Below are 16,532 nucleotides of genomic sequence, written 5' to 3' on the forward strand. Positions count from 1 at the left end.
GTGTATTATAGGCATGTGCCTCAGGAGCGGTCTGACTTTAGTGGCCTGAGAGTGCATTATTGGAATGATGACCTCATCACTGTGTTGTAGACAGTATGCGTTTGTGGACATAGTGAGAAGGGGATGTGACAGAGATCTGATCATGTAAATGCTTTTCACCAGTGGGTGTCAAATGAGCACAGCAGTTGAATTAATCCTTTAGTGATGCTATGGATTGACCATCACACACACAATTTGACTGCTGGGAGATTAGAACCCCTTATCTATCTAGTTACACAATCTAGAGGACGCAGTACTCGATACAAATACCACTGCAGAAGTCTGACTTCTATAATGTGAGACTGCACTTTATAGAGAATGACATTAGCATTGTGTTGTACAGAAGATGATGTTGGGATGTAATTCGGATGAAAGCGCCCCTTGTTGTGGAATAAAAGAATCTTGGTTTCACTTCTGTCACTTTCTTTTGGATTCTCGTTTGGATTACTTTACTTTTTATATCTGTGACTCATGGGAACTACCTGTGTTGCCTGCATACACATTGAGGATCATCCTTTGGGCATTACAGACATTCTAGCAGTTGGCTGAGTAGAAACTCGTCCTATTGACGTATGTCCATCTTTGTTCACCAGATGAGGATTTCAGGGAAGTGTGCCACAGCATAAAATGCCTGCATTGTTCTTGCTCTCTCCTCTGGTATGTGTGGAAAACAGATGTACTCCCACACATGTTCTAGCACACCATTAAGACACTGATGTAATATTCTAGAGGCTGAGGCCTGTGACACCCACTGGTATATACTTTGTGGGTCTCTGAAATGTATCAGTAGCTAATATCCTTAATGCTACACATACCTTAGTTTCCACTGGTATAGGTTATCCTAGATTTCCCCTTGGCCTGAGATGGGGCCAGCAGATGTTGCAGAGTTCCTATAATGTTTCCTTATCAACCCTGTATTGCTCTAATATTTCCATATCATGCAGTCCATGATATGTTAAATGGGGTCTAAACATACTTCTCCTTGGAAAAGGTCTATCAGCAGTAGTAGCCTAGACTTGAGCCTGTTACACGTACACGTGCAAGAGAGCAGCAGAATCCCCTGACACTGCCTTTGTTTTTTTCTAAGTGTGATGTTGGCTGTATTGCAATAGGTTTCAGAGTGCATAGCAAAGAGCTACACCAAGCCTACACTGTTAAGTTATAGCTTTGTGAATGGCTCTGCCATCTTGAATTGGTTAATTAGCATGGGATTTGGCTAGTCATGCTTTCGTTGGCATACTCTGCTGTTTACCTTTGTTTGGCATCTCTACATGACTACCGCAGTGCAGAGATTAGCCATTCAGGAATCTGGCCCCATATGTTTAAGTGTATAACTAACAATACAAATAGTTCTGGATATCTCTCAAGATGTGCAACTTACGGTGCAAATATCAAAGATCATATTCTTCAACAACTTTTAAAGTTTCACCTAATATTATGCAACGGTTTGTCAGTCACTTGTTTTCTGAAATACTAACTATGTATGGAATTATTGCTTATCTTCATAATCACTAACAAACAACAAGCAATATTTCCTGCATAGTGTGATATAAACCAACAGTTTCAGTGAATTGTCCTGTCTCCCACATTGGTGTTTCACATCATAAACCTTAATAAAAAGTAGGTCTCTCAGTTATGAAAATATGAATATAAATATGACAATATGAACAATTATTGGCCAAGCTTAATCTATCCACTGCAGGATATCCCAGACTAACACTCCTTGCCCTTTCTAATACTGCCTATTATTAGCTGATAAGTCCCTTAGTTAAAGAAGATAGAACCAAAAAAGTTCTGAATGCTATAAGGAGGTTTTGGTGCGAACTGGAATTGGAAGCCTACAAAAAATGACGTTATAGGCTTGAGTAAGCTAAAATAAAGGGATTTTACTGCTGTCTGAATACTGAGTAACAGAATCATGAATCTCAAACCCTAGCTAATCAAAGCTTAATCAAATAGTACCTGATGTGAATAGTTACTTTTCCCTGTCCAGCCTCCGAATGGTACATTCTTCCTCTCTCATTCACCATCATTATTTATTTACTTTTATTTGCTGACAAGGGTATGTCTTGCTGGTCACTGTCCATTTAAAGAAAGAAGTCAGAAAGGAAGTCTTAAAGACCAGTTACATACTCATGAATCATACGTTATTACTTACTTCAAAAATGATCCATAAGATATATTGGACCAAAGGTAAAAAAGTCATACAATAAAGTGTTTACCATGAATTTTAGATAGAGTGATGTAATGGTGTGCTGTCGATGAATAGTTTATAGAGAACTCTTTTATATGATTCCATAGCAGCATTCTCAGTTTGCAAACACTGCTCATATAAGTTTGATGTCACCATTAGCCAATTGTCATGCAGAACTAGCAGTCTCATATTTTATGCAGTCTTAAGAGTTGACCCTGTCTCTTTTACTGTGCATTCACTCCAAAGTATTAATTACTAGCTGTATATTTGCCCTTTCATTGCACCATACTTATGAACATGTTGTAAGTTGTTGATGCTGTTTTGGCTTGACTCATGATTAAAAAGTGTCTTGGACCAGTCTACCTACCCAGTTAATAAATATTAATTAAATGGCACCTTTGGAATTCAGTATTATTGACACAATTGCAAAATACAGCTATAATATCGACTTCTTGTAAAAAGACATTATAAGTGAAGAAAAGTACAGTTTTGTACCTACCATAAATGTAGATGTTCGAGTGTATACACTGCTGCAGTCATTACACTTGGGTTATCCTGCTGTCAGGCGGTTCCCCAGTCGGCCTGAGTTCCAAAGTCTTGGTCCGGCATCGGTTGCTGTCGCCTCCTCCCTGACATCAGTGCGACAGGGGTATATAAGATGCAGCCGACACCATTTTCTTCAGTTTTTCTTGCCCCAGATGTCAGGTGCCCCCAAATAGGTAGGCAATTCAAATTGCTAATAAAACATACATAAGAAAAGCAACCAACAACTTTCAGTTACCAGCAAATACTCCCCATAGGTAGTAAAGGGTAGAAGACATAGGTACGTACCAGCAAGTAAGAGGGGAATGAGGGAGGGTAACCTGGACTGCAGCAGTGTATACACTTGAACATCTACATTTATGGTAGGTACAAAACTGTACTATGTTCATCGTGTTACACTACTGCAGTCATCACACTTGGGTAGAATCCCAAAGCTGAGGTAGAGTGGCTGGGTCTATAAGGCATTAGGTGTGGCTATAAGGCCCTGCAGCACAGCAGTGGCGAAGCCAGATCTGGATTTAGAGTATAAAGGCAGATGGTAATGCTTGGTAAAGGTATGCACAGAACTCCATGTTGCTGCTTCCAAAATATCCTTGGTAGGTACTCCTCTGAGGTAGGCAGTTGAAGTGGCTGTTGCCCTGGTGGAGTGAGATCTAATGCTGCTAGGTACAAGTTTCCCATGGTGTGTATAGCAGAAACTTATACAATGTCCTATCCATTTTGAAATAGTCTGTTTTGAAATGGCTTTTCCCTGTGCTCCTGCAGCATATGCTACCAATAATTGCTCAGATTTTCTGAAAGCTTTGGTTTTGTCCAAGTAGAAGCATAACTGCCTGTGACTGCCCACAGAATGCAATAGTCTCTCCCCTTTATTTTGGTGGTTTTGGATAAAAAGTTGGCAAGTGAATAGTTTGGTTTAGAGCCACACTTGATACCACCTTTGGCATAAACGTAGGGTTAGTTCTTAAAGACACCCTGTCCTGGTGGAAAATGAGGAAAGGTTCCACTGCCATTAGTGCCTGTAATTCTGAAAATCTTTGTGCTGATGTTATTGCCAGGAGCAGAGCAGTTTTCCAAGAGATATATTTTTAATTCAAAAGGAGGCAAAGTTAATTTTTCCAAAACAAAGTTGAGGTCCCAAGTTGGAGTAGGTGCTCTACAGGGTGGTCTTATGTTTTTAGCCCCTCTGAGGTACTGTTTTAGCAAAGGATTAGAGAAAATTGGTGGATCCATGTTGTAATGAGCAGGGATGGCAGAGGCGTGGATCTTGATGGATAAAAAGGAGAGGCCTTTGTCCAGCATCTCAGTTAAATAATGTAGTATCTGAGGAATGTTTGGGACAAGAGGGTCAAGGCTGTGAGCCTGGTTCCAGGCACAGAATCTCTTCCATTTATCCAAATAGGCTTTCCTGGTACTAGGCCTTCTGGCCTCCAGAATGACATCCATAACAGCTTTGGAGAGAGGCATTGCTTGCTTGACTAAGGAATTTTCCATGCAGCTAGGTTTAAGGTCTTTAGCTGGCTGTGAAGTATCTGACTGTTGTGCTGAGTCAGCAGATGTGGGATTTGAGGCAAAATCCAGGGTGGTTCTTGTGCTAAGTTCTTTAAGATTGGGTACCAGTGCTGGCATGGCCAGTCTGGTGCAATCAGGATAATCTTTGGCTCTTCTTGCCTGGCTTTTATGAGTACCTTTGGAAGGAGAGGTAGTGGTGGGAAAGCATATACTTGTAGGTTTTTCCAGCTGAATGAAAGGGCATCCACTTTCCATGCTTGTGGATGGTAACTCCTTGTGCAGAATTTCTGTAGCTGGCAGTTCATTGGGGATGCAAACAGATCTATGTCCGGGCTCCACCATTTCTGTGTTATCATTCTGAATATTTGTGGATTCAATTCCCATTCGTGGGATCCATGATGTTTCTGCTTAAGTCATCTGCCAGTGTGTTTTTGTCTACTGGCAGGAATTGTGCTTGCAGATGAACTTGATAGTTTAGAGCTGTGTTCCACAAGGTCATGGCTTGTCTGCAGAGGGGGCAGGAGTGAGTGCCCCCTTACTTGTTTATGTACCACATAACTGTGGTGTTTTCTGTCTTTAGTAATAGTTTTCCTGGATGCGGCAGGTCCTTGAAAGCTATAAGGGCATTTTGTACAGCTAGCATCTCTTTTTGATTGATGTGAAGGTGCTTTTGTTCTGCGGGCCACTTGCCCTGAATACATTTTCCTGCCATGTGTGCTCCCCAGGCATAATCCAATGCATCTGTTGTCAGTGTTTGCCTGGCTGTGGGTTGAGTAAAAGGCTGTCCCTTGTTGAGGTGACAAGCTTGAGCCCACCATCGAAACTCCTGTTGAAGGCAAGGAATTAGTGGTATAACTGTTTCCAAACTACAGCGTTGATAGTGCATTGAACCAGCTATGAATCTGAGGTATCTTCTGCAGTTTTGTCTGATAGGGACATGCAGGTATGCCTCCTTGAGGTCCAAGGTCATGAGCCAAGCTTTCTTGCCCAGCATGGGAAGAAGCTGCTGTAGTGTCAACATTTTGAATTTTGGAACATCCAGGTAAGTGTTTAGAGAAGAAAGATCCAGAATGGGCCTCCAGGCTTTGTCTTTTCTGGGAACCAGAAAGAGTCTTGAGTAAAATCCTTGTCCTTGCTCCTGTGGTGGTACCTTTTGAATAGCTCTCATGTCCATGAGTGCTGTAATTTGTTTTTGAGCCTCTGCCCATTGATTTGGTGGCAGATTTGGTATTCCTTTTAACCTTGGCAGAGTGTGAAAGTGGAACCTGTAACCTTGAGATACAATGTTGAGAACCCATTTGTCTTTGGTGATCCAATGCCAATTGTGATAGAAAAGTGCCAGTTTTCCTCCCAAGGGGGCTGCCAAGAGAGGGCTGTTTGGCAGCTGTAGTGGGAAGTCATTGAGGCTGCTTTTTATATGGTTGGGGCCTGTCTTCCCCTTCTTTCTGGCCTGGTACACCCCATTGTCGAGGCCTGTAAGGACCTTGTGGTTGACCTCTACCTCATGGACGTCTGTATCTGACTCTTTGAGGTCTGTCTGTAACTGGAAAGGACCAATTCTTTGTTGGCCAATTTATGCTAAATCGAGGAGGCTGAACCTGTAAGAAATCCTTCACCATTTGCATAGATTTTGCCTTATCCTCCATTTTCTTTATACCTCTTCTGACTTAACTCCAAATAACACATCCTGCTGCAAAGGTGCATCCAATAATTTTGCTTTAACATGATCTGGTAACGTATGTTCTTTTAACGAAGCATGTCTTCTAATGACAGAGCCTGTAACTGCTGCTCTACAGGAGGCCTCTAAAGAATCAAAACCACATTGCAAAGTATGTTTTCCCACTTGTTCAACTGCATGCAATAAATCCTGCATTTCTTTAAAATTAGGAGGATCTGAATCTGGAAGCATTTTTTGTTTCAACTGAGACATCAAAAATTGCTGATATTTTAGCATGTGAAATTGGCAATTTAAGGCTCTTATTGCTAAAGTTGCAGACGTATATACTTTCTTTCCCCATCTGTCTAATGCTCTGGAATCTCTGTCAGAGAGAACTGGATTTTTTGCTGATGAGGCCTTAAACTCTTTGGGTCCCTGAGAAATAGTTTCAGGGTCAGCAACAGGGCTTTTATACAGGAATTTGTGTGAGTCAGGGACTCTGTAGTATCTGTCAGGTTTACCTGGGACTGGAAGTAAGGAATCAGGATTTAAGCTGGATTCAGTATACACATCATCCACAATATCTAACACTGGCGGAATAGCAAGGGGTCTGTGTTGAGGTAATAAAAGAAAGTCTCTGAGTCTTTTCTTGGATTCTGAGTAATCCTGGCCTTCCCAATGGAAATGCTCCCTCGTGGTATGTAAGGTTTCCCCAAAGGAGTAGTCCTCAGGCGGAGAGGCTGATGGAATTGATTCCTCAGCATCAGAATCCTCATAAGGGGGTAAAGATTATCCTAGGTCTGAGGATGAATCTGAAGAAATGGACACCTGGTCGGATGAGTCATATTCTGCATCCTGTCTGGGCCTTTTATGAGGAGGGGGATGGGACCCCCTGATCAGTGTGATTAGGTCTTCGGTCATTTTGAGCATTTGTTTCTTAGGCATGGAGGCCTGTCCTGGAGAATGCTGTATTTGTTTCTTTGTTTTTAAAGGAGGCTTAGACTTAGCAGAGGGTTTGGAATGAAAATCTCAGGAGTCGGCCGGCCGGCACTTGCGAACTGCTTTTGCTTCGGGCACCGCGCGGCAAGAAATACTGAAGAAAATGGTGTCAGCTGCATCTTATATACCCCTGTCGCACTGACATCAGGGAGGAGGCGACAGCAACTGACGCCGTACCAAGACTTTGGAACTCAGGCCGACTGGGGAACCGCCTGATGGCAGGATAACCGAAGTGTAATGACTGCAGCAGTGTAGCACGATGAATATCAAGGAAATAGGAGAGGAAGAAAAAGGAAAGCACTAGAAAGAATAAGTATTGGACTGCACTGTATTCATTTTACAACCCATTAGACAGTACAGGAATGCCATGAAAACCTAATCTGACAGGTTATCTGTGCTGACAAACAGTGTAGTTCTATAAGCATATCATAGGACATACTGCTGAGAGGAGAAGGGACAAAGAGATCATTTTTGACTTTTTCTCCAGCTTTTAGAGCCACTTTGCTTCCCAATATTTTTGTACCTCATTGCTCCTTCTCACACCACACTTATTTCCTAAACTCTTAATTTTCTTCCTTCTCTCATACCCCACCACTAACTATAGCTCCTCCTCTCCTTTCAGATCACTTTTTTCAATTTTTAAGCTATATTTTACTTGTCTGTTTGTAAGTTATTACTAAACTCAAAAATATTCCAGTTTGATCTTTTCCCTGCAGCCATCATGCTATAAATACATTAACTGCTATTGTATGTGATTTCTCTGTTCAATAATTAGACAGTTTATGTTAATTTCTGTCTCTTGTTTTTGTGTTAAGATGGTATGTTCATGTAAGGAATATTTATAAATATTTAAAATTTCATATAAATAAGCTCATCAATAGATGTTTTTACCCTGCAATTATAAATGTATATCATGATGTGTATCTTAAATGTGGAGCTTTTCTCCCAGGACTCCACTGAAAATGGGTTTTTCCCTGTTGGACTTTTGCAGGCCAACAAAGACAAATACATAAATAAAACAGAATTGCAGGACTTACACAATGAATATAAAACCTTAACCTTGAATGGAACTAGGTTCATTGGTGCTTACTAGGCTAATGGCCTCAGAGGTCCTTTTTAAGCCTAACTATTCTTCCCAAATGTATCTGACAAGTTCTGATACAGTTCTGATTCTGATAAAGGCTATATGTAGACTAGGGCATGGGTGGATAAGCATTTACAGTCTATATAATAGAGATATAGGTGCCAGACCAAGGGTAAATTATAATGATACCCTTAAAAGCCACATTTTATGCTACACTTGTCTACTTTCAAAGACTATTCCCTGGTGAATCTACTACTCAAGGCACTACTGGACACCATCAAACCTGATATTGTTTACATAAATTTTCATGGCAGGAGTAAATGAAAAGCAATCTCCCACCTGATTGTAGTTGTAGCTGCATAAAGACTCTGGCCATCTCATTTAAAAGTAGTGGCTAGTGCATTAGGTTGAGCTACTGGAACTAGTCCTTTTGTGCAACTGAAACAGCAGGTTTAACTGGTATTTGGAATGGCTGTGTATACAGCTAAGACTATGGCCCTTCACAGAAATTCAACCCGACATTAGTATGCCATGTAGGACATCAGCAGCGTCTACCCAATCAAATTACTAGACAGTAGTAAGACATAGATTCCCTCCTTGTAGGGAACTCTTCAATTCTTCTCTGGTTGAAGGAATAGATGATTGTTTTTTCTGTTTAAGCCAAATCAAGGTAGCTTCTGGCCTTGTAGGAAAATATTTTCCTGTCATCTTCAGAATTTTCAAAGCCAAATGCAACCACATGCTTACAAAAGAACTCAGAGCTGTTTTCAGAATAAGAGATGATGCCTGGAAATACTAGAAACAATCTCCAAAAACTGATACTAGAAGCTGATTCTAACATTTATAAGTTGCGTAGTTGCACCATTTCTTGTCTTTTGCTCTTGTGTCATTGCAATTTGTTTTAATTTTGATGCACTAATTTAAATTTTTTCCTGAGTTTTAAAGAAAGTTCTTGGTTTGTGTCAGTAAGCAAAGATTTGTGTTGTATTACTTGACTGCAAATGGATTAACTCCATCTGAATTTTGGGAGTCACTAAGAAGTAGCATTTTTATTTAAGATAAGCCAAACAGAACCTGTGAGCCCTATGAACTAAAGCTGCTCTGTGACTATTCTGACCTACTGAGCCATCGATATCCTTATGGTTGTATATCCAATGGCTCTTGAGTTACCCGTCCCTTATCTAAATTTGACTTTAGAAACTTCTCCCAGTTATATGTCATCTGCTCATATGAGACAGCACTACAAGTTCATAGAGGAAGAACATTCTCCATGTACTAATAACATTTTGGAACCCACCCTGTCATATCCTCCATTCCGTTAGTAGTTACACATTTCAATGCCTACAGAATTAACTCCCCATTCCAGCTCAGTTTTAAATTCTACAAAATAAGTGACTCAAACAACGATGTAACTGGTGTCACTCTAGGGGATTCAAAGTGTCTCAGCACAGGATGCGACAATTACCAGGCTAGCAGCTAGTTCAACCAGGGATGTTTGCTACCTGCCATGCTATTTATAGGTTCATAGGTAGGTACTAGGCTATCTGCCCGAGGGCATTTATAAGCCTAGCCAGAGTGTGTCGGCTTTCATTGCCCCATTGATTAACTGATCCTCTGTCAAGCAGAGCCAATGAAGTGATCCCAGGGGTGTATTTTCTGTTATACATCCACTCATCAAGGTTTCTCTTGAAGAGTTTTAGTGAGGGGCTCTGCCTGATGTAATTTGGAATTTTGCTCCAAAGCATGGGGAGTTTCTGTGACAGGAATTTATCCCTCCAACATGTTCTATGTATTGTTGTGGCGAGGTTTAGCTCACTAGAGCGCGTGGCTCGTAGTGACTTGGATTTCTTTAGGTGGAGCATGTCCATCAATTCTGAGTTGGACATGGCTTTGTAAGTCAGGCAGAGATCACCTCTGAGTAAGCGATATGCCACTGAGTACAGCTGGAGTTTTTTCAGTTGGGCTGCATAGGACATATGTTTGAGACCAGTAATCCTCTTGGTGAGGTACTTTTGTGGTCTTCCCAGCTGTTGGAAGTGTCTTGTGAGGTACATAATCTATGATGGGTCTAATGAGTGATGAGTAGAGGGGCACTATAACCTCTTTTTTTCTAGATGTGAACCCTTTAGTAATTAGATGGGCCACATAGAAGGATTTCCTAACTACTTTGGCAATATGATTTTCAAAGGAGAGATTACTATCTACGTGGGTCCCCAGATCTCTTATTACCTCTTCTGTATTAAGGGGGCTGCCACCTATGTGTTAATTCGTGGGTGTTTTGTTTTTCCCAAATGGGATGACTATGCATTTTTTGGCATTAAGCTTGAGGCCATGACTTTGACACCAGGTGTCCGTCTCAGTAAGGCCATTTTGGAGGATGTCCGTGTCAGCTGGAGAGTCAATTATGGCTCCCAGTTTGCAGTCATCGGTGAACTTGGTTAGCCATAGTCCTCCTGTGTTTGCCTGTACTTCTGAGAAGTATATGCCGAACAATAGGGGTCCCAGGACTGAGACTTGTGGGACACCACTTGTGACTAGTTTAAAGTCGGACCTGGAGCTCACTATTCTTACCGTGTGAGTTCTGTCTGTAAGCCAGTTGGCAACCCATCTCGTGACGTAGGAGTTTATGTTCATGCTGGTGAGTTTTTTCTGCAATACCCGAGTGGGGAATGGTGTCGAAAGCCTTGGCGAGGTCAAGGTAGGCTGTGTGAACCACCTTTCCCTCGTCTATGGCCTTGATGACTGTCTCAAAGAAGTCAACCAGGTTTAGTAGGCATGATCTGCCCTTAGCAAAGCCGAACTGGGTTAGGTCAAGTGTTTGGAGGTTCCCAATGTCTTTGTTAATGAGTTCCATGATGATGCACTTCATAGCCTTGCAGACCAGGCTAGTCAGGCGTATGGGGCGATAGTTACTAGGGTCAGTTGTGGCCCCTCCTTTGTGGAGAGGAATAACCGTTCCTGTGTGCCATTCTATGGGCACATAGCCTGTGGAGAGGCAACAGCGTGTTTAGGTGGGGGGTAAGTTTGTTCGGTAGTTCGTGCAAGATGCAGCCTGGGACACCATCTGGTCCCATTGACGCTGTGTTTTTGGCTTTTGAAAGGGCTGTTTTCACCTGTGCATCTATGATTTTTGGGACATCACACTTTTCCGGTATTGTTGTGGGCCCTTTTGGAGGTGAGAGGGGGGTGAAGTTTGCACTAAATCTATCTGCTAGGATGTTGGCAATATCAGTAGGTTCAGTATATTTTGTGCTACTTTGTACATGTTCAGTGCATATCTGCGAGTTGCCACTTACATTCTTAACATAGCTAAAGAAGCCTTTGTGGTTATCTTTTGAATCCTTGGCAATTTTTCTTTCGAAGTTAGCCTTGGATGATTTCATCAGGGACCTCAGTTTCTTACTGATACTGATCAGGGATATCTTTCCTTCTTGGGATTTGCTTTTTTTCTGAACTAGTTTCCTCCTTCTATTGTACAGCCTGTTTATTGTAGGGGGTCCACCAAACTGGTTTCCTTCTCTTAGAGGAGTGAGTCTTGGTTTTGCTAGGGATGGCACGATCCATGCATCCTTGTAGGTGCTCATAGAGTGCATTTGTAAAGGTTTCTGCATCTTGGGTAGCATTATCCTTTAGCGTGGGAGCTGTGAAACTTACCACTTCTGTCTTAAGTAAGGTGAAGTTTGCTTTAGAAAACTTTTTTACTGTGGTTTCCTTAGTTGGGGGTAGTGGTGGGGTGTGGACATCCAGAATGATTAGTTTATGGTCTGATCTAACCAGTGATGGGTTGACCTCTGGTGTGGAACACCTGTTGCCCATGTTAGTGATGACCAGGTCCAATATGTTTTCACCTCTGGTAGGGGAGTTTACCAGCTGATCCAGGGTGTTTGAGTTGATGAATTCCAGGAAGCGCTGGGCCTGGGAATTTGTACTCGAGTAGTTTTCTCAGTGAATGGTAGGGTAATTGAAATCACCCAATATCAGGGTGTTTGGTAGGACCTTCATGTTTTTCAGTGTCTCCAGTAAGGTGGAGTGGTGGTCCTGGGTCATGGATGGTTATCTGTAGCAGGCCACAATTTGCATTGCAGATTTGCCCGATGTTAGTTGCACATGGATGATCTCAGAGGTATCATGCTGCGCCACTAACCTGGAGGTGTAGGTATCCCTGATGAATATGGATAAACCCCCTCCTTTTGTGTTTTGGTCCATGTTGTGGCCAAAACGTGTGGTATGAGTTGTAGCCCGGTAGTGCAGGGGTGCTCTCTGGAGCCTTGAACCAGGTTTCAGTTACTGCACAGATGTCGACGTTCTCCATACTGAGGAGTGATTCGGGCACGTACATTTTAAGATTTAAACTCCTGGTGTTGAGTAGCATAACCCTTAGTTTTTTGTTAATTGTGCTGTTTACGGAGGTGGATTTGACTTTTGAGCCTTGCCTAAAAAAGGCACTATGGGGGCAGCATTCGAAAGCCTAGGACGACAGGTGCAAGCCGTCTCTTGCGTAGCAATGTGGCTTGTCAAGCATGTCATCCCAGCTTTATTAAAAGCAGTAATAGTAGTTCAAGGAATATGCAAGAAGTCCAGGGCTTTCAAGCACTGTTATTGGTTAATCCCTTAACATTAAATGTTGTGTTAAGGAATTAACTTCTAAGAATGCCGGACCACATGCAAAATCAAATTACAGTCACACACACACACACACACACACACACACACACACACACACACACACACACACAAACACACACACACACACACACACACAAATGCAGAGACCATATTCAAAGTGATTGATCTTTAAGGAGGAGTGGAAAAAAGTGATGCACAGCTCTCAGCCTCTCACCTTCAAAATTAGAGAAAATTCTAAAAATAATGGAAAAAGGTCTCAAACCAGGAACACTTTTTAGATATTGGTAGTATTAATCCGAAAGGATGACATAAAGGATATGAATTAACATGCATATTCTGAAGTAAAAAAAAGTTTGCTAACATGAAGACTTTATTATTCATCGAGTGTAATCCGCTATCATTTCTCAAAAAAAAAATGCCAATTTTAGTAGGGATGGGTCAACATTTTGGGGCAAAATCATGGACATCCCTGAAGTCAGAGACATTTGAGAGGTATCTGACTAAGTAGTTGTTGTAGCAACTAATTGATTTCATCACTACAGCATTAAGTCCAAAACATACAAACCTTATGTATATGGAGAGAGAACCTAACAGACTAAAGCTTAACACCAAACTGCAGTGGAAGCATTATCAGCACTAAGATCTTACTGTCTTAAAGTGCAAGTGAATTCCTTGCCATCTTATGAGTGACTAATCCTATTCATCTGTTATATTACAATTAGTAGTACAGTACTGAATATGTGAGTGGGCACAAGTTGGAAATATGTAAACTGACCGGTAGAGAGGTGCTCTGAGAGCAAAGCACAGCACTACAAAAGTACCACATGCACATACATACTCATATCTACACTTTCTGCAAAACAGAATAAGCCAGTATCTTGCAGGATTACAAGATTCATCCTGTGAGAAGCCAGTGATAACCATCGCTGTTTTTTCGACAGCTTGAGTGACTGACCTCAACTGATAGACTAACATATACCCAGCTCTTTGCTCCACGGCACTTTTCTATGCCCATCCTAATTTATGTAACCTCAGCACCTGGTACTCCTAATCTCAGACCATTATGTACTTTCAGTGATTCTCTTGCCCATCCTAATTTATGTAACCACAGCACCTGGTACTCCTAATCTCAGACCATTATGTACTTTCAGTGATTCTCTTTCCCATCCTAATTTATGTAACCTCAGCACCTGGTACTCCTAATCTCAGACCATTATGTACTTTCAGTGATTCTCTTGCCCATCCTAATTTATGTAACCTCAGCACCTGGTACTCCTAATCTCAGACCATTATGTACTTTCAGTGATTCTCTTGCCCATCCTAATTTATGTAACCTCAGCACCTGGTACTCCTAATCTCAGACCATTATGTACTTTCAGTGATTCTCTTGCCCATCCTAATTTATGTAACCTCAGCACCTGGTACTCCTAATCTCAGACCATTATGTACTTTCAGTGATTCTCTTGCCCATCCTAATTTATGTAACCTCAGCACCTGGTACTCCTAATCTCAGACCATTATGTACTTTCAGTGATTCTCTTGCCCATCCTAATTTATGTAACCTCAGCACCTGGTACTCCTAATCTCAGACCATTATGTACTTTCAGTGATTCTCTTGCCCATCCTAATTTATGTAACCTCAGCACCTGGTACTCTAATCTCAGACCATTATGTACTTTCAGTGATTCTCTTGCCCATCCTAATTTATGTAACCTCAGCACCTGGTACTCCTAATCTCAGACCATTATGTACTTTCAGTGATTCTCTTGCCCATCCTAATTTATGTAACCTCAGCACCTGGTACTCCTAATCTCAGACCATTATGTACTTTCAGTGATTCTCTTGCCCATCCTAATTTATGTAACCTCAGCACCTGGTACTCCTAATCTCAGACCATTATGTACTTTCAGTGATTCTCTTGCCCATCCTAATTTATGTAACCTCAGCACCTGGTACTCCTAATCTCAGACCATTATGTACTTTCAGTGATTCTCTTGCCCATCCTAATTTATGCAACCTCAGCACCTGGTACTCCTAATCTCAGACCATTATGTACTTTCAGTGATTCTCTTGCCCATCCTAATTTATGTAACCTCAGCACCTGGTACTCCTAATCTCAGACCATTATGCACTTTCAGTGATTCTCTTGCCCATCCTAATTTATGTAACTTCAGCACCTGGTACTCCTAATCTCAGAACATTATGTACTTTCAGAGATTCTCTTGCCCATCCTAATTTATGTAACCTCAGCACCTGGTACTCCTAATCTCAGACCATTATGTACTTTCAGTGATTCTCTTGCCCATCCTAATTTATGTAACCTCAGCACCTGGTACACCTAATCTCAGACCATTATGTACTTTCAGCGATTCTCTTCTACACATGCTTAACACTATCCGTAAGTGTGAGGCACATTAACTTCTCATATGCCATATCTGTCTTGTGGAATTCTTTATCCAGATAACTGAGAATACTGAATCCCACCCATACCTTCAAAATATCTTTACCAACTCACGTCTCACCACAAATGGGCGTTCACATTGTGAAGCAGTGCAATACCTGCCCCACAGGCCTTAACACTTTGTGTCAGGCAACAATGATGACCTATGTTCTTAAATTGTTAGAAGTATAACTGTCTTTTTATGTCCTAACTATGTTAAAAAATATTCCACTGGTACTTATGCATTCCTAATTACTCTTTACAGAGACTCTTAATCTCTCTCCCAGCACCCCCCTCCCAAAATGAGCCATGAGCTCAGTGGGACTATCAAGCTAATACATTGCAAATAACAGAAATATATAAACATTTTGATGATATTTCATATTACTAATATTATTTTTTTTCTCTTTCCAGCTCACATTTCAGGAATTTGTGAAGGACATTTCAGTTGTTCACTGCATGGCTCTCTTCGCTGATGTTTCACTATAAAACTTGAAAATAATTCAATGTCCTACAAGTTTTCAGATAAGTTAAGCTAGACAAAAATTTTGTTCACATATTTAAGATCTCTTTATTAATATCTCTGGGCATTCTTATACCAAATTCCTCTAGAAATAAAATCTAACATCCAGGTAGCTTACCTTATTTACAAACAACCTTAATGATGCAAAGACATGTCTGAGTGCTGTTTCTGACTGGTTGACTTGAGAAAAAAGTAAATAAGTGTCAAAAACTTTCTTCATAAGGGAATTTTGACATTCATATTGCTGAAGAGGTTTCTGGAAGAAGAAAACAAAAAAAAGTGAGTTTCACAGTTACTATATGCACACACAAAACACGAGTATTATTGACTACTGCCAGTACCAGAATTATTTTAAACAGTTTTAATACATTTCATCTATGTAACTCACCTCTAAACATGGGGTGCCAATCTGAACTTCTACACAGTATGCATACACTGTCACGTACCTGATGATTTTGTGTGAACAGGCCCAAGATGTCTAGTACGGTAAGACACACTTCTGTGGCAATGTTTGCTTCCAAGTCTATGTGAAGTGTTTCCATTTCTGCATTGTTAACTAAAAGGGGAGAAATGAAACACTTTTTAGCAGTTTTCAGATCTGTAACTGACTCTACAGGTACATTTGCGGTAATAAATAATGACAATAATGTTATGAAAATTAAATGTAGCTATTTTGTTTATTCACTTTATTAACATAATACCTTTTTGGAATTTTAGACTTTTTATGCAAGACCCAAAATGTTATGTCTGACAGAAATGATTAATTCTATAAGACATAAGTAAAGTTTGTATTTTTATCATATATACTGGACAACGCACTGGTGCAGCTGTTTGCATTGTCACCTCACATCAAGAAGTTTTCCTGTTCAATTCTTGGCTGTGGTGCCTTCTGTGCGGAGTTTGCATGTACTCCCT

General features: G+C 41.0%; 1 protein-coding gene across 7 annotated transcripts in view; it reads right to left on the reverse strand.

Moving 5' to 3' along the window:
• Window positions 1–16,532, reverse strand: part of DOCK10 (dedicator of cytokinesis 10) — a 2,344,342-nt gene that overhangs the window by 376,122 nt on the left and 1,951,688 nt on the right. For all 7 annotated transcript variants that reach the window (XM_044070265.1, XM_044070268.1, XM_044070269.1 and 4 more), the window contains 2 exons: window positions 16,064–16,173; window positions 15,736–15,873 (listed from right to left, as the gene is read on the reverse strand). In XM_044070265.1, coding sequence (XP_043926200.1) covers window positions 15,736–15,873; window positions 16,064–16,173 — 248 coding nt within the window. The remainder of the gene's footprint in view (window positions 1–15,735; window positions 15,874–16,063; window positions 16,174–16,532) is intronic.

The sequence above is a fragment of the Protopterus annectens genome, chromosome 4.part1, assembly GCF_019279795.1.
Source record: "Protopterus annectens isolate FY-2018-M chromosome 4.part1, PAN1.0, whole genome shotgun sequence".
NCBI classification, from domain to species: Eukaryota; Metazoa; Chordata; order Ceratodontiformes; family Protopteridae; genus Protopterus; species Protopterus annectens.